Source organism: Ornithodoros turicata, chromosome 1 (assembly GCF_037126465.1).
Source record: "Ornithodoros turicata isolate Travis chromosome 1, ASM3712646v1, whole genome shotgun sequence".
Classification (NCBI taxonomy): Eukaryota; Metazoa; Arthropoda; class Arachnida; order Ixodida; family Argasidae; genus Ornithodoros; species Ornithodoros turicata.
In genome coordinates, this window is record NC_088201.1 from 33624909 (window position 1) to 33643705 (window position 18797).

Genomic DNA, 18797 nt, shown 5'->3' on the forward strand with positions numbered 1-18797 from the left:
TCATTGAACGCCATTCCACGTTTAACAAATCCTGAAACACGCACGTGCGTTAAAATATCCAGCCCCGAATTTTGTTATGCAAATGAGCCGGAACCGAAAAAGCGCGCCTGAGGAGCGCGTCACCCTCGCCGACGGAGGCTTATCTGGGCCGGAAAGCGGTTTATATGGCCAGCTGAGCGGCACCTACTGAGCGGCAGTCATCGACATCGCTGCAAATCACGTGGCCCTCTGACGTGAAATGAGCGCTGTACTCCCCGCGTTCCCGGTCGCCGCGGTTTCGGTTTCGGCTCAATATCAAAATTCGGGGATGGATATTTTAACGCACGTGCGTGTTTCAAGATTTGTTAAACGTGAAATGGCTAGCCCTTACCCTCTACCAGCGGGGCAACTTCGACTTTTGGGAGTGTGAAAATGACCTACAAAGACGATGGAGTGCATCCAGAGTGGGGCTCAGCACCGTGGAGGAGTCAGAGCCGAGCAAAGGAATCGGAGATCGTGACGATTTCATGTTTGTTTGTTTTAGATTACACGTGTTTGTACGGTGCGTTTTATTGTTCGTCCGTAGTCGAAGGAGAAGTTTCAGAACTCGGAACTGCAATTATATCGTGTATACTTTTAGTTTTTTAAATACATTTTTAGGTTTTTTAGTTTCTGTAAACAATTTTCCCCCAACCTATATTTACAAAGACAGCCCGAGGTCTCTCTTATTTTTCTGCGTCACATTTGCGCTAGGAGTAGTTCGCGCTTGACTACACAATTTCTGGAGACTGCTCTTGAAAGCGAAGCTCCATTCCGCTACACACAATGAACCTTCTTTCCACAGATATATTACACTATTATGGAATTGATTTTTTTTTTTTTCTGTATTTCCGTAAAATACGTAAGAAACAGTTCACACTTTGTTTCACCGTCAGCGGCGCGCCGTTCGGCTGAATCGGCGGCGGCGGCAGTGGCGCGCCATTGTGGGCGCGCAGAACTTGGCGGCAGCGGCGATCAAAAAGTGACCGGCGGTGCACGTCTAGAGAGAACCAGGCATTGCAGGCAAACTGCTGGTACCCCTTTACCGAAACTTTCATCCCTTGAACTAATGTTTGCGCTGCATCCTGAGGCCTTTTTGTAATATAGAAGGCGCTGTTCAATCACGGAGAACGAGTACATAATTATTGCGACACCACATTCAGGGAAAACTGTAATCTACCTTGGAAGCTCCTCAAGCTTTGAGTTGTGTACGATACTGTAGTTGTTGTTATGGGTTTTACCTGCGCGTTATCTCTTCTGCTTTACAGTAAGCTACTTTATGTTCTTCAGTAGTTCACGGTGGTTTGCATTACCTGTCTGTGTAGAGTGTTATCTATGAACGGTTCATGAGCATAATCAAATTACAGGCACTACGCTTTGTGTACACCTGACGCATGGAAGCAAGGTGCTTGAACTAAGTGATAGGTAAGATTAAGTTTGCAGTAGTTTACTTCGATTTTTGAACAATGAAATTTTGCGGGTTCCTCGTCTCGGGTCTATGTACTCACACTTTTTCCTAGTGACGTTCACGAACCAGTTTGTCTGCATTTGTTTTTTTGTTTTGTTTATCTGTTGATGCCTTTGTTTTTGTTATGTGTGTGTGTGCCGTGGTTCATGACACACTCAGGAAAGTGCTATCTGCTTTATTTAACCTGTTCATGCTTGTTTATAGGTTTTTAGAAGTGCGACACGAAGGAGTATGGCTAGTAAAGGTGAGCTTTTTATGCCACACAGGTATCTGTACCATTTTGTGTTGCTTTTTTTTGATGACATATTTGCTATACAGTGCCAAGGAAAAAAATCTACACTTGTTTACTCTTTTGCTTTTACCTGCATTACTCACATACATTTCACTGGCTCAGAGAAAAAAAAAAAACCTTGGGGGGGGGGGGGGGGAAACATGCTGATGACAGGATTTGAACCTAGACCCTCCTGATTTCCGGTCAGGGAACCGTTGCACCACGACAGCGGGACTTTCTCCTGAGTTAGAGTCCTGTTCAGTTAGACTAGTTCAGGAGAAAGTCCTGCTGTCATGGTGTAACGGTAGCATCCCTGACTGGAAATCAGGAGGGTCTAGGTCCGAATCCTGGCATCAGCACCTTTTAACTGAGTTGTTTGATTTCAGGAACAATTAACATTGGGCTGTTTATGCCTGTCCTTAGCAAGCTTGGCACTGAGGAAACAATGCTACCAAGCATTTGTGCAAAGTATTTTCAAAGATAAATTGAGTCTTTGACATATCCTGTGTCGCAGTGTATTTCCTATCATTCTAGTGCTTTCAAGGCCTCTACTCGTTCACTACTCTCTCGCTACTCATTCAAAACCTCGGTTTATGAATCCATGGGTTTTAGAAGTTTTTCCAAGAAATTCCAGTCATTCATAAATCGAGGGTTGACTGTGCACCATATGTGCTATAAGTGTGAAATCACTTTTATCAAGTTCTTTTTTTTCTATGCATGCAGTTCTATGCACCATGGTGCAGTCATTGCAAAATGCTGGAGCCTATTTGGAGTCAAGTAGCACAAAGCTTAGTGGATACTGACATTAGAGTCGGACGTGTTGACTGCACAAGGTTTACAGCAGTGGCGTCAGAATTTGGAGTTCGGGGATTTCCAACCATCCTTTTGTAAGTGCTGTTACTTCTAAAGATGTTCTTTGTTCATACCGTATACTTACTTATTGAATACCTTGATCATACTGCACCATTGCATACTCGATGCTTTTTTGTTTTCTTCACACTACTCCTTTACTTTTTTGTCAACTTTTTGTTTCTGTGCCAAAAACCTACATGTACACCTTTGAGATATGTGCATAAAAATGAGCACTTTGCATGCCTGAAATGTCTTCTGAAATGATATTAGACAAAAGAAAGATGAACTGGTCCTTTGCTAATAAGGCAGCTAGTCTGCACGTGTCTCGCTTTTCTTGGAGCTTTTGTTTGCTTCACCCTCATATTTCGCTGGGATGTTCGCGATATGCCTTTCTAAATGAAACATTGTCGCGTTATGCTTCGTGCATAGCCTCACTTCACTAAAATTTTTTTCCTCAAAACCAGCGAGCCCAGAGAGCCTAGATTGTGTACAGATTTTGGGTGGTTGAATAAACAAATAGAATGGAAAACTTACATTGACATAATAGACTTGTAGAGCGCTCCCTCCACGCATGAAAAAAGCAAAGAGAAACAACAATAAAAAAAAAGACAAAAACAAGAACCCTTCAGGCAGGAAGAGACGATTATTTTTTCTCTTCAATGTATGGAAGAAATCACGACAATTCTCAAGTGAAATAAGGTGGACACATAGACACAACTCTCAGTAAAGTGAGAAGTTGATCAAGCAACGCGTTTCTGGGCTAGATGACGTTGAGCAAAAAATGTCTCCCTATGGTTTGCCCCACCACCCTACACATCTCGTGCTTCAGATCGGCCTATATGTACTATAATAGTGCATATAGCACACTATTCACTTGACAGAAAAAAAAAAATGTATTGGTGTTGCTGCTGTTGGTTGTGACAAAAATGTTTTGGGCATTTCCTGCCATTTCATTTCTTCTTGTCATGGTCTTAAGTGGCTGTGAAAGGCTAAATGGTCTGAAAAATGTTAGACCAGCAGCCAAGGAAGCGTTTTTTATATATATTTTGTATTTGTGAATCCAGGATGGATTGAGATGCAACAGTTGGTTTTGCCTTTTATTTTTTGTGCACTTTTTGGCTGTTTTATTTTCTCTATAGTGACAGATGTTCTAAAGGTCTAATGTTTATGCAACTGACAGTATGTCGTAGATGCAGGCCAGCTGTTGGACAACCTTCATAGTGCAAAAGCTGGAGTCTGGGCACAAACAGCAGGATGACAACCTAGATTTATATCAGTGCATTACAACAAAAATACTAAAAACCTAAAATACTTGGTGCCCAACGAATGCGCACTTTCGACTTTAGTTCTGTACTATTGTTTCCTAGCTACATTGCAGTGTGCCTGCAAAATGCCTGCCTATTACCACAGTGAATAAGAAGTGCCACCAATAGCATGATGATGAAGGAACGAATAACCGAGAGACACGGGACACGAAGACAAGCACAACATTTCTGAGAACTCTTGTGCTTGTCTTCGTGTCCCCTGTCTCTCGGTTATTCGTTCCTTCATCATCATGCACCAGTTAGTCTGCGCCCTATCTCTTCTATCGATCAATAGCATGTTTGTAGGTTTGTAAATGGATGTGCAATGTTTTGCATGTTTACTTCTAAACAGTATTAAGGGCCACAAAACCGTGGAATACAAGGGCGATCGAAACAGGGATGAAATAGCTGAGTTTGGACGAAGAATGGATGGGTATGTATACTCGTTTTATATTTTGTGTCTTGTTTTCTTTTGATAGTGCTTCTGTGTTCACACTGCTGTCTTGTCTGCTAAATTCACAAGCTTTTTGAAACAATTTATCCTCACAGGCCACCTGTTCGCCACCTCACACACTGTGAGGATCTCCAAATAACTCGTGGGCGTCACAAGGTTTTCTTCTTGTATGTTGAAGGCAAGATCCATGGGGATGGAGATGGTACACTCAAAGTAAGCACCAAGTTAACATCAATTAATTGAAATTTTCCTTTTACAAAGTATTGCCGCGGTATGCATTTATTTGTGGTGCTCGAGTGCTCTCTACACTTAGCTGGTGACATTTTACTCTGCTAATGCTATAGCAGTGAAAACTAGAATGAAGCTTCGCAGAGGAACTTGATTGTGTATTCATACAAAGAATATTTTGTGGGATGTTTCTGAAAGTAGTAGTTTCTCGTAAAGTTTCTATTTACATTAAATTGATACCAGAAGGAATCGTGGTCTGCTGCACGCACATTTGTTCATACAGATATCTGCTGTGGCACGCTGCAGAGTATCTTCTCAAACGTAAACTATTGTGCGAATATATCCATGATATATGATTAGACCAATCCCAATGGGGTTATGCCAATGCAGCCTGCAAAGAAACTTATACATGTGTAGGGCCGGAGCTTACATGCATGTGCTCAACTGCTTTGCTTCACGTATGTGCCATCAGTAGATTTCTTTACTTTCTTCTTCTTCTTTTCTTCTTATTAATACAGTGCCGTAGGATGAGCATGTCGCTCAGGGTGCTTATAGCATGTTGTGACCAGTTGGTGACCAGTTTGTATGTACAGAGAACTCCATAATGTAAACACCTGAGTCTGGGCACACAGAGGGACGACACACAACACATGACTCAAGCGCAGGGTGTCGGAGCAAACCGAAAACCAGAACCAAAAACCGAAAAAAGAACACGCTATTTTGGAGCGAACCGGAACGGAATCGAAACCGTATACGTTTTTTTCGCTCAGGAGGGAAACCGAAAAATTTATTTAACGGTTTTCGGTTTAAGCAAAAACTTCGCCGGTTTGGACTACGAGTAGGCGAATTAAACTGACGTCGTGTGTTCTGAAGTCATGTCATGGATACTTTACAAGGGTTACGGTTACGGTGCAATGAAAGTCGGTATACTATGGCCCTTAGGCTCCCTTTGTAACGTTTTATCGTTCGCGCACATATACTTACAAGTACATGTGACCGGTTGTGGCTCTCTACCAAAGTGCCGTAGTGTTCGTTTTGATTTCATCGACCCAAACCCTTCTCAACTAAACAGCGACCCAAGGGGGCTGCGTAACGACTTCTCTATCAGTAATGTCGCGCAACGCGTCCCTTGTTTGCTTGTTTTTGAACAGCGGAGTTGAATACATTTATGTATCAGCGAGGCAAGCGTGCGCTAAGTGTTGCCTCTTTTGTGGACAGGACACGAAGAAAAGAAAACGGAGCCGTCGAGCGCGTTTGTGAGTGAAGATGTTCCTCGATTTGCGTCGTACTCGTACGGTAGTGCTTGCTGGCTAGGAAGCAGCAACAGACATTGGGATGGGATGCGATCGCAGCAATCCAGCAAGAAAGTACTTTACGTATGACATCACAACAAACAAGTCTGTCTGTATCATGCGCTTCAAGGAAGGAGAAAGCCTATTTGAAGGGACAGTCACCTACAGGAACCAGGAGCTACCAATTTCACAGCTGCCTATTCATATCAAATACCATGTATGTGGAATACACGGGTTTTACATTTCGCAACATCGATTTTTTTTCTGGGAATGAATATGCCCACCAGAAGCGGAACCGGTTAAAACCGGTACAAACCGTTTTTTTTTTTTTTTTTGCTCCGGAGCAGAGCCGGTACCGGACCGTTTATGGTAGAACCGGAAACGAAAAATGTTTCGGTTCGACACCCTGCTCAAGCGTGTCAAAAGCGTGTCACTCAACTCGCATGTCAACTTGAGTCGTGTGTTGTGTGTCGTCCCTCTGTGTGCTCAGACTCGAGCTTTTACATTAAGGAGTTCATCCACCAGCTAGCCTGCATCTACACCATTTTGTCATGTATAGAGAAACTCTGTGACGTAAAGATCAACTGGGAGCTGTAAAGCTGTCACTTGTCCACGTTCCACATAATAAAATTCTGGCAGTACTTTGGCAATATACCTTGTCTTGCATGTCCCCCTGGGTATCATTACAAGTAGCATTGCGTGAAGTCATTCAGTGCCATGATGCAACATCTGTGTTGGTACCCTGACGAAGATTGCTATCAACAGAGTTGACTGCACATAAATACCTGTGTTTTAGCATCTTATTGTTCCCCACAGCCATATCATAATGTAAGGTTGACTAATCAAAGATGCACAAGGGAAGGCAATTAACATCGGCCGCATTTACGTCTAATGTTTTTGCAGGACAACTTTACTAGGATGGCAGAAGAGTTCCAATCTCAAAATTATTTTTTTACTATACCACCTCACTGTCTCGCTGAGGTAGATGGTAGAACAGTCCCAGATTCTCCAGCTGTGCTGGTATTCAAGGATAATAGCAGCTTTATTTATGACGGTAAGGGCCACATCTGTAGCTTACAGCAGTTGTTCTCCGAAGTGTTGCTGCGGAACTCCCAGTGGCTTGAAGTTGTGTTGAAGTGTCACACGAGCTGATATTATGGCTAAGGCCCCTGGTTTTCTGCTGCGGCAAATTCAAAATTCCGTGGCAGGACTCGTAAATTCCACGATTTTCTGCGGCAAGGAGTCAACGGCTGCTTGAAACGGGAAACACTTTCTTGGATAATGATTTATGAACTTACAGTTTCAAAGCACTGTTTTGTCTCAGCATTACATAATACAGTATCTTGTGTTCTCCTCTGACAGCAAATGCCGTCTGTCGCTTACAATCATTTTATACCTGCTGAAAAATCTTTCAGAGTTTATAGGAATTGACAAATACTTGATCGCAATAGACGCTAAATTTGGAGCAAGCACCCTCATTCCGTACCAAAACCCAATTACTACCGTATTCACTCGCATAATTTGTGCACATTTTCTCCCTAAAAAAGCCGGAAAAGTTGAGGGTGCGCGAATTGCGCGGGAACGTTTGTTACGATATTCAAACGGCGCAAAATTTCAAAATTTTAGATTGCACACCCGTGAAAACGCGGGAGCGTGCAATACTTCTCCTGGGATGCTGCACGTCGTAGTAACCTTCCACATCGCGCTAATCGCGTCCTTCGACCCAATTGGATTTCTGCGAAATTCCATGCAAGACGACGCGAAATTCACAGCGAAATAAGGGATTCCGCGAAATTCTGTGCCAAACGAAGTATTCCGCGAGTAATTCTGGATTTCACGAAATTTCGTGGAATCGCGGAAAACCTGGGGCCTTAATTATGGCTGACCCACAGGTAAAAAACGTATAAGTGCATCTTAATTTACAAGACACAAATGTTAATGTGGTAGCACAGTCCATTCACATGCTGAGGTGGCTTCTGAACAGAAAAGCTTGTGAACAAACAATATGTTATGACCTGTAAAAGAATAGTTTTCACATACATACAGGGTGTTTCACCTAACGTGATAAAAAATTCTAACTGGCGACGTACTCGCCGGAGGATTGTGCGACTTTTGGCAATAAACCTTCTGGAAACTTTTGCCACCATTGAAGAAGACTTTGGACCATTTTTAATTGCGGGAAATTTATTTTTTCAATTGAACTTTGGAAATGCCCAAGCGAACCTCACTCTTTTTACAGAAATATGAAGTCCTCCACGAATAACCACAGACTCAACAAAAACTATGCACAGTATCGCGACAGAAATAGTCGAAAAAAATTAGTAAAAATTCCGCTTTACCTCCGCCTGCTCGATTGTTGCAAACAAGAGCGCACTGAAGATGCGAGGAGAGGAGGAAGTGTTCCCGCCTCTTGTTTTACCTTTCTTTTCCCCGCTTTTACCTTGATGCTGGGGACAACCGTCTTATCACTTTAGGTGAAACACCCTGTATAACACACACACACACACACACAAACAAAAAAGAGACTACCTAACTTAGGCACAGTTCTTTTACAGAAGTAGTTTTGTGCACAAGTTTTTAACCCCAATCATTACATGTCTCATAATTATCGTACTACATGTCTTCTTTGAAGTTAAGATTGCATCCGAGTGGTATTTGTCTTGTCTGTGGGCACGCCATGTACCGAAGACTACCAGTTTAGCTTGCACCCAACATGAATTGGATGCGAGCTTTTAATTTGACCTAGACTTTAAACACTAAACAAGATCAAGCACTAAGAAAATTACTAACTCCGAACAATATTAGAGGTTAAGAACAAACCCACAGCAGCATTTCGCCTTATTGTAACTATGGAATGCCATAAATGGTACTATTCCCCGATATGTGTCATGTTGCAGTGATTGGCTAGTGGCACTTTCGCCATCACTCACACATAGTGGGTATCAGAACCTCTAACCCCCGTGCCGCTGACGCGGAATTAAAAAAAAACAAAAAACAGTGAACCCCCACTCGTTCCGCTCTTTTCCAATGCCTCATATTTTGGAAACAAACACCCACCTTGCAATCTCACGAATACGGTGTGCTTTGTGATATTTTCAGCAACATTTTAACAGAATTTTTCTCTGTACTTCTAAAATTGCCTTGACAACCCAAATTGTATGGAGAAGTATGACAGCAAAAAGCATGTATAAGCTGTTATTGACATAATTGTTATTACGCTATCAGCAAAGATAGAATTTTGCAAGTGGAGAATAGTGTGTTGATTCATTCCTGATTACAGAAAAAGCAGCAGAGAAACAGAATATTAATTGCTACGACTGGATGAACCGTGAACGGTTTCCCACATTCCAAAAGATTACATATGGAAATTTTTACCAAATGCTTAAATGTGGCAAGAAAGTTGTGACTGCAGTTCTAGAAGAAAATCAAGTCGGTGCAGTGTCAATGAAGATGGAAGAGTAAGCATTTGATTTGTGCGAGATATAGTAATGAGATGGCAGTACACTTGACTGCTCTTCATAATTATCTCGTTTTCATAGGTTCAAACATATGCTAGAAGCCATTGCACTCAACACACGTGACTTATATCATGAGTAAGTCCTGCATGTGTAGTTTTAGCGACTCCAGTGCTACATATGGATTCCCGCATTATGTTCTAGGCACTTCGTGTTTGGATGGGTGGGCGCACCAGAGCTGGCCAACTCTGTTGCAATGATGAACCTACCCCTCCCAAGCCTTTTAGTCATCAAACCTGACACATACCAGTACTTTTTGCCAGAGGTTGAAGGCAGAGAGCAGCCACCATCACCACAAGCTGTTTTAGAGCTTCTTAATCAGATATTGGATGGAAGTGCAGTTGTAAGTATTTAATAGTCTCACATCAGTGGAAAGACCTGCTTCAATCTATGTTCACCAGATTTCTGTTTTTTGTTGGATGCTTTTGGTTTAATACCTGAATAGTACCTGAACCAACTGAAGTAAGTTGTATACAAGTGGCTTGCACAAAGAATAGATTAGGGCATAGGTTCTCAAACAGCGTTCCGGGGGACACGGGTGTTTCGTGGATGGCTTCTCCGGGTACCACAGCCAGCTCCTCACCACCTCTGCTCGCTACTGGAACTCGCTTCGTTTGGCTTGCTACAAATATGGAGCCAGGCCAACGTTAGCCGGGGACAGTATGACAGACAGCAGTATGATGCCTTGTTCAATACATGCTCTTAGCGCAGTTTTGGGGACCTTATCTGGTAATGGGAGAGGATGGAGTCATGCAGTTATTTCCTCTCTTCCTCATCAGTTGATGTGCGCACCTCTCCCTTTGTGTGTGTGTTGCTGGTGCAATGCACTTTTGAATTGCTTACAGCAGATTGATTCCTGTCGCACTATGAATATGTAGGTTCGTTGGGACTTTTCTAGAGATGTTCAAGGGTCCCTCGGTGTGAAAAGGTTTGAGAACCTATGGATTAGTAGTTGGTTTAGTACTGCATATAGGGCCTGATTTTTTCGGGTTTTATTTTTGGCCAAATTCGGGGGGTAAATATCGGGTAATATTTTTCATTCGAAAATTCGGGTGTATTCGGGTTAAATCCCCTTACGGCATATTCTGTCGTCAGGAATTCGGGTGTATTCGGGTGATTTTTTTTTGTTTAATAAAAATTTGTCTTAACATGGAACTAATGTTTAGCAATGTTATCAAACTTTATTTTAATGCGCGCTTATGAGTGTGCCACGCGACCCGGATGTTTTCGGGTAGATTCGGGTTAAACCCAAATTTTACAGATTTCGTTCGGGGGGGTAAATATCGGGCGGATACGGGTTTAACCCTAAAAAGTCAGGCCCTATGCATATACTGACTGAGGTGGCCGTGCGGAAGTGACTTATGTCAAGTATAAGTTAGGAGGTAGTTTATTACTGCATGTGGTCAGCTTATGATTTTGTGTGGAATTAGCTCGGTACACGGAAATAGGTTAGGGGTTAGATAGCAGAGATGAGGAGGATGTGAGTATTATGAGGAGATGTGTTGGAGATTTCCGGCACACGTCAGAAGAACCCCAGGTGGTCGAAATTACTGCAGCCCTACCCTGCAGCACACAGCATGTCGCCACACAAATAGGCTGACTCACCTTACATGTAAATCTACTCCCAATTTGAGATGAGGAATTTGCTCAGCAAAAAGAATTCATTACAAGTTAGGTTACTGCATAAAAAAAATGTAACTAAGTTACAAAGTTACACATTATGAAAATGAACTTGAAGTTTCTAAGTTACTTGCTAAATGATATGTACCGTATTTACGTGGGGATTTATAGAACGGCCTTTACATGGGCACGACACGCAGGCTTGTAACATGGAAGCTTACAGTATCTTTATTGCACGGTATGAATTCAACGTTCCTGATCACTATCACTGCTCGAAAACGAGTCCTCCACGACTCAATCATCGTCTGAAGCACTGCTGTCCCACAAAATGTCATCCTCCGTCCTGTCGAGTTTGTTGGATATTCCCGTTTTCATGAAACTTTTGACTATGACATCGGGAGACACCATTTCCCACGCAGAGCATATCCACTGGCACACAAGTTTGATTGAGAGCTGCTTGATACGTCCCGTAGGTGTGAGGCTGTGGTTTCCGGACGGCATCCACTCCATGTAGAGTTTGCGCTAATTGTTCTTGAACGGCTTCTTTAAGCTGACATCGAATGGTTGAAGGACCGACGTCAGCTCCCCACCTGATGACAGCTAAGTCGGTTTTCATCTCCACAAGTATTCTCTTCACGCTGTTGACAAGATGGCCCCTGAAGCTGTCCAACACCAGCAACAACGGCCGCTTCAGCAGAGCGCCTGACCTTGCGCCCATACAGTCTGTATCCAGTCTTGGATGAGACGCTCGTCCATCCATCCATCCGTTTTCTTGTGCACAAATGTGTATCTTCTTTGGAAACTCACCTTTCGGCCGAGTGCCTCTTGAAAACGACGTATGAGGGCAGCTTCTGACCGTTGGCCATCACTGCTAACATTACCGTGCACCGCTGTTTTTCATTTCCCGTTGTTCATATCGTGACACTTGCCTAACCCTTCTGGTGCACGGTTGGTATACCGAAGTTAAACAGCGTCTCATCTGCATTGCCAATGTGAGACAGCAAGTAGCAGTTCTGCCTTCGTTTGTCAATCATGTGGCGGTGCAGAGAAAGCACTTTGTCTTAAAAGTCGGAAGGCAGTCTCTAGCAGATAGTGGTCATTGCACCTCATGAAACGCCTGATCCATCCTCGGCTTGCCTTGAATGACGCCGGTGGAACACCTTTCTTGTTGGCAGTTTGGCGGGCTTCAATCTCGACACACGAGGCACATCCCAAATTCCCCACTTCTTTCACGTATTGCAATAAATCTTCTACTACTGGGTACTTGCCTGGGCCTGGAAATCCCTTTCACGTTCCTTTGGCAGTCAGCAGCCTATCTTTCTGTTTTCGTTAACACCGAAGGTCTGCGCTGCTGCTCTGTTTCTGCTGCTCTTCATTGAGCTGTATCATACACAGCTTGGACTTTGCTGTGTAGTTGTCATAGCCTATGCTGGCAGAAAGGAGTGAAAACGAACTGCACGCAGATCAAACAGTACAGGCGTGACAGTGTCATGCAACTGCAACTGTGCATGTGCAACTGTCGATGCGCATGAGGGTGGTGAGGGCTACCATGGTATGAGGGAAGATTGGAAGATCACGTGGTCGGTGGAGACTAATAGCACAGACGTACCCAGACAGCAAATCACACTTGCGCAACTCTCAGTGCGCAAATTACGCGATGCAAAATTTTAAAATAATTTTTTGGTGACAAATTTGGGGGGCGCAAATTACAGGAGTAAATACGGTACTCCTTAGTTCTTGAACTTTGTGTAATTAGTTCAGATCTTGGTATCATAGTGGTGGTGCGAGACAGTTTATAATAATTTTCATGTGCTTCCTTTTGTGGGCCTTTGATGGTTTTGTTGTAGTAATAAACTTCTTCAGTGAAAAATCGAGCAGGCATCGGAATTTTATAGTGTCCTCGATAAACTGCACCGGTGCACCCCGGTGCGACCTGGTGCGGCTTGCCATCCTCGATAAACTGCACTGGTGCGCACTGAACGTCCTCCATTAAAGGAGTGCACCCGTTCAGTGCAGCACTGAGTTGCCCCGAACCCACACCGAGAAAATCGGCCGAGTGCCGGAGCGCAATCCCAAGAAGCATCACGATTGCCGGAAGCACGGAGGAAGGCGGAAGCGGCAAGTAGCCAGGTGTAGCCGGGCAAGTAGCAGCAGACAGTCATCGTGAGCATGGCATTCGATCGGTGCTGCTCGCCAGGTGCCTCTCGCTACGGGTCGCGCAGCCTACGAGCCACAACGAGCACAGATCTCTAGGTAGCGCATGCTAGTATCCATCAGATCCACCAGTGCAATGCAGTTTCATGTTCGATAATGCCTCCGCCCAGGGCACTGCCAGTGTAGAGCACCACGCACCACTGTGGTTTCGGGGCAATTCCGGAGCAAGTTTATCGAGGACGCTATTAAATTCGACGAGTTGCCGTCCTCTGCGCATATTTTGTAGAATTGCGCCAAGTGTGACATTTTAGCTACACAATGCCCTCCTCCATTAGAAATCCACTGTACGTACTGCCTCTTGAGCATGTGCTCCTGAGTTTCGGAATACACGGCCACACTGAATTCATGGTGTTCACCGCACAACAACAAGGGAGCAGAGCCGGAGGCGCTGTGCATGCGCAATTGGCACACACATTGCTGTCATCCCATCATCTGGGAAGGATGCAGCTCACATTATTTATGCACCAGAATTAAACAAAATGAAGTTGAAATGTACCCTAAAGTTACATAAAAAAGAAACAAGTTCCTCAGGAAGTTACTGGATTTGAAAAGTAATGGGCTAATTTAAAAATAACGAGTTGCCTTCGACTCTGTTGATTAGTATTACATTCAGTCGACGGTGGCAGTCAAGTCGAAGTGGCTCAGGTTGTGCGTTTGCTCCATAATTAACACACTTTTTACCCAAAAACATAACACAATAAAGAGGGTGCATAAAATATGCAAGGAAAAAATTTGATCACACACCACTCAACTAATGGCAAATTCGCTTGTTGAAAATGTGACAAAACTGCTGAGCGCTTGAAAATTGCTAGTCTTTTGGCCGTGCTGGGTCACCTGATAGTTGCCATCCGAATCTAGTAGCTTTAGTAGCTTGGATCACACTAGGGGCATTGCAGTCACTCACCTCAGGGTTTCTTTGTCTGCTAACCCATGTGAACTTCGATGCCGCAGGTTAATGTGAGCCTTCGCTACCTTCACAGTGCGGATATGACAACACCGGATATAGTTGGGCAATCCGCTGCCCGGTCGTATTGAGACCAGGTGGAAAAGGTGCTAGCTGGCAAATTCTGGGCACTCGGAAAGTGCCACGCGAACATGCGAGATTGCTGTGCTTTTACCAAGCGAACATGACTGCTTGGGATCGGGCAAAAAAAGTTGCCACGAAATGACCACCCAAATTCGCAATAAGATTTTATTTTGAAACATCCGAGTCAGCGTTCCCTGTAGGAATAGGTATTTTTGACCACTGTTGTAGCAAGAGATTTACATTTTAATACCTGTCAATTTCGTCTGCTTTAACCGGCACAAGTTTGACCCTTCTTTATTTTTCCAGCCATATGGTGGTGACACTTTTCCTTACAGACTTTACCGGGCTTATTTTGAAGCCAGGACGGCACTTTTGGTATGTTACTTTGATGCCTGACTATTGAAATCTATTGCAAGTTGAATTTCTTTTCTTTTATGCTTTAACTTTTGTAACAGGGGATGTGGAAAGGCAATCCAGTGTTGACCGCCGTACTCTTTGGACTGCCCTTGGGTTTTCTTAGTATTATTTGCTACACTACATGCTGCTGTGATATTTTAGAAGCATCTGATGAAGACGAAGATATAGGTAGGGATACACTGATATACATAGTGTACCAAATATTTAGTAATTTCCTCTGTTGTTGATGGGATTCAAAAGTTGTAGTTATGTACCTGACTCGATTTTGAGTAAAGAAATGTGGTATGTCATCTTGTATTGACCAACTTTGCTGACGTGATCACTGCTGACACCCCATGCACAGAAATATTCTGCTAGCATTTTTAAGCTAGTTGACAAAGTGGTGTGAAGTAACTGATACCTGTAATTTTTGCATTCTGTTCATACCATTATGAATTAATCTGAACTGAGCATGTAAGCATTTCAGTTGCACTCTTTGATCATAACTGTATGTTGCAAGCAAATAATCATTTAAGACACCTTGAGATGGAAGACAAATTGGTATTCGTAGACTTTCCAGTCACGTGAACATTTCATTCTTCCAGATGAGAGCCCACATGTGAAGAAAGAATAGAAAAACAGAGGAGAGGACATGGAAACACTGGAGTTGTAAGTCATAAATAATAATAATAACAGGGTTCATTCAAGCACTGCCTACAAGAGGCCAGGCTTCTGTGCAAAGGAAATGTTACCAACATCCTAAAAGTTACACAGTATTGCACTTTGCTATGACGATTTGTCAGGAATCTTGTTACCCTCTATTCGTCTTGGAGAAGGCTAATTCATGCTGGGTACTTGTTAAGACTGCACATGACCTACTGTATTATAACGACCATGTCATAGGCACCTCTTCCAAGCGCCGCATTTGGAAGCTAACGGTGGCGCTACTCGTCGGCTCAGTTATTGCTTCCTCAATTTCTACAATACTTTGTACTTCAGCTTACCTAAGTATTTTTGTACAAGCGGTGCACGTCTCACGGGAGATGCTTCTTTTAAAAGTTGATTATCATCATCATTCTACGCGTTTTCATAAGAGCTGTTCCTGTCCGCTACGGTAGTGGTATGTCCGCTTTTGCGCATTCAAATTTCAAACTTCCATTGTCCAATCATGATGGAGATTTCGCGGACTGATGAGTAGCGCCCCTAGTGCGGACAAGCTCCTCATAGGGGTTGCCGCTTATGACATGGTCGTTATAATCTAGTAGATCGTGAGACTGCATCATATTTGAAGCCTGAGGCTGGGCAAGACAAACAACCACACACCCTTCAAGCATGATGGAGTTCGTCCACCAGCTAGCTTGCATATATGCCATCCTGTTTGTTAGGACTGGTTGCGTGCATGAATTACGACCACAAACTTTGTGTAAAGTTGGAAGATGTTGATCTTTTTATTTTCTAGTGAATCGCAGATGTACACTCGCGCATTTAACTGAAGAAAAATGAAACTTGTGCTCTTCCTTTACTTAGAACCACCTTAAGCATGCTGTTTGTGAACACTACATTTTTAAAAGTGAAATTTAGTTAATTGAGGACCTCTATGTATCCGTTGTATCACCTGGACATTCCGCCACGTTTTTTAAACGAAGCTCTTATTGAGTTATATTTCATTATTCTAAAATGTATTGCTGTCAAAGTTGTCATAACATCATATCTAAGGCCTGGGTTTGTATTTGGCCATCGTGGGTCACAACTGCAACGCACAGGCGTAAGGTTAAGAACAGTATAAATATGGCAGTCGTTGCAAAAGCCAGACAGGGGCAGGATTTGATCCACGTACCTCTTGATTGCCGGTCAAGTGCCCTACCAATTAAGACTGCCATTTCTGTCGTATAGACTTCGTTGTGATTAGAAAACATCTGCAGATAGATCAGTTTTCTCGCATGTCCTCTTAAGATGTGACTGTGAAACCTACACCTAAACACGTACACCTAATGTCACACCTACGTTGAAATGTGATCGCAGTGTTTGTTGTAATACGATGCAACATCAACTCCAGTACCAGACTCAGATTGCTTTCGAGGTTACCCTCCGGTCTAACTCACGTGCCATCAGAAGTTTACTTAATTTATGCCATTGCTGCCTATGTGTCTCACATTGTATTCTTGCGAATCATTTGTTTATGTAACTCAGAAGTAACATAAAATTAATTCCTAATTTTGAGAAGTACAATGTGAAGATGTGCGTGATCTGCCTCCCCCAGCACATTGTTCCTCGAAGGCCATCTTACGGTAACTAAAAATGCTTCTAGCCACCGTAGCCGCCTTCCGTCATCTGGCCGTCTTTCTACTTAGACTGGAGAAACATAGACTGAGAAAGTGCTTGCGTTGTTGCTACACGATGAATGCTGGCGCACATGATGACATCACATACTCTACGCGAAACTGAAATTGTGAAGCTTTGCCAGTTCTTCCAAAATTTGTGGAAATACATAATGTTCACTGATAACATTTATGCTCTGTGTGCTGAGTCCTTGAGTGACGTTGCTTTATAATATGGAATAAAATAAATGAATTTTTGACTTCAGCGTGGCACTTTAAAGGGGCACTGAAGTAAATTATTGCCTGTTATACAAAGTCAAGTGGAAAGTGGATAGCCATATTTTGTGACATGATAGAGCTGGTGTCAAAGTAGACTTCTGTTGAATTGATGTTAACTTTACCTTGAGTTTGAGGGGAAAACACAGGTGTCCTGTGTTTTCCTCTCAAGCTCAGGGCAATGTTAATATCAATTCAACACCAGCTAGCTTGCCTCTCTTGCCATGTTCATAGACTTCTGTCTTCGACAAAACCAGGCCTTTCAAATCAGATCAGGGTCTATGGCACACAATATGCTGTTCGCTTTCCGTGTCTTTGCGCTCACAATCTCGCATCCAGTTTCCCCATGTTTCTTGAGAATGGTACTTAAAGAATGATTACAGTCATGTCGCGATTATCCGGACACCTCGGGAGTCGTTCCTTTTCGTCCGGATAATGAATTTCTGGATGACCGAACCAAGCAAACTTCCGGAAAAACCCGAAAAATTTGGAAAATTTGGGCGACATCTTTATAGCTCCAGAAAAAGAAACAAGGAAAAGATCGATACTTCAAAAATCCATACTAAGTGAGCTGCCCGAAATTAGTAGCCACGCGTGTGACAGAATTTTTGGCCGCAGTCACGGTACCCGCTGCATCACCCTGATGTTCAAACAAGGGTAACGTCTCAGAAGGTCGGTCCCGCGCATGCGTTTTTGTCTTTTTGCAAATGTCTTTGGCATAGGCCAAAAGGCAGGTGATGCTTTCGGACGGCCTGTACATTGACGTTCACATGTGGGCCTCTTGCGCCCGGTGAATAGAGGGTACCTCTTCCGCTTATCATTTGCCATCTCTAGTGTGTGCTCGCACACACACACACCAAAAGGGGGTGACATCTGAAGAAAGGGGAGTCAAACAGTACAGAATGCCCCGGTAAGATGCGACCCTTTTCCAGATAAGCGAATCAGAACGGCCTATGTTCTGGAAGAATGGTTTCCCGTACTTGCTGTCCGGATACGGATAACGAATTCCGGATAGCCGACACAAAATCCAATGGTAGCAGGTTCGTTCACGGTAATGTAGTTCGGATAACGAGTTTTCCGGATATCTGAACTCCGGATAAGCGAGACATGACTGTATGTGCACTTTTCTCTTTGAAGATGAGTGTGAATAATGCTTCATTACTGGCACCTTGAGGTGGGGGACAAAATTAGACACAACACAAACAGATTTTTTGCTTGTGTTGTATCTAATTTTGTTCCCAGTGTCAGGGAACCAGTAATGGAACAATGAAACCACCAGCTCGCCTGCTTCTTCGCCATTTTATCTATGAATGATGCCATTATTTTTCTTCCGGAATTCTTTACCAGTCAATCCTTCCATTTGAAAAACTGGAGTTGAATGCAAGATGGCAGCATTCAAGATGGTTGCCATGTTGGCAGCATGGCCTAACAGATGGAAAGCAGCTACTACATGCTTAGGCTGGCATACACAAACAAAGATGAATACAGCACATGTCTCAATTGCAATCTTTCAATGGCCTAACAGGTTCCTCTAATATCTTTTA

General features: G+C 43.3%; 1 protein-coding gene across 1 annotated transcript; it reads left to right on the forward strand.

Annotated features, from left to right (window-relative positions):
• The first annotated feature begins 971 nt into the window (after positions 1–971).
• LOC135377942 (protein disulfide-isomerase TMX3-like) lies at positions 972–17242 on the forward strand. Its single transcript, XM_064610722.1, has 13 exons — positions 972–1285; positions 1386–1443; positions 1691–1730; positions 2481–2644; positions 4266–4346; positions 4463–4580; positions 6791–6941; positions 9168–9345; positions 9427–9480; positions 9547–9745; positions 14570–14638; positions 14719–14848; positions 15265–17242. The coding sequence occupies exons 1-13, from the start codon at positions 1249–1251 to the stop codon at positions 15291–15293; spliced, it is 1308 nt and encodes a 435-aa protein (XP_064466792.1). The 5' UTR covers positions 972–1248; the 3' UTR covers positions 15294–17242.
• The last annotated feature ends 1555 nt before the right edge of the window (positions 17243–18797 follow it).

Excerpts from the sequence above, each read along its gene's own strand:
- LOC135377942 (XM_064610722.1), top strand. The coding sequence starts at position 1,249 with ATGGGTTTTACCTGCGCGTTATCTCTTCTGCTTTACA. Across the intron at positions 1,444-1,690 it reads GTGCTTGAACTAAGTGATAG|GTTTTTAGAAGTGCGACACG; the intron begins GTAAGATTAAGT and ends GCTTGTTTATAG. Across the intron at positions 14,639-14,718 it reads AAGCCAGGACGGCACTTTTG|GGGATGTGGAAAGGCAATCC; the intron begins GTATGTTACTTT and ends CTTTTGTAACAG.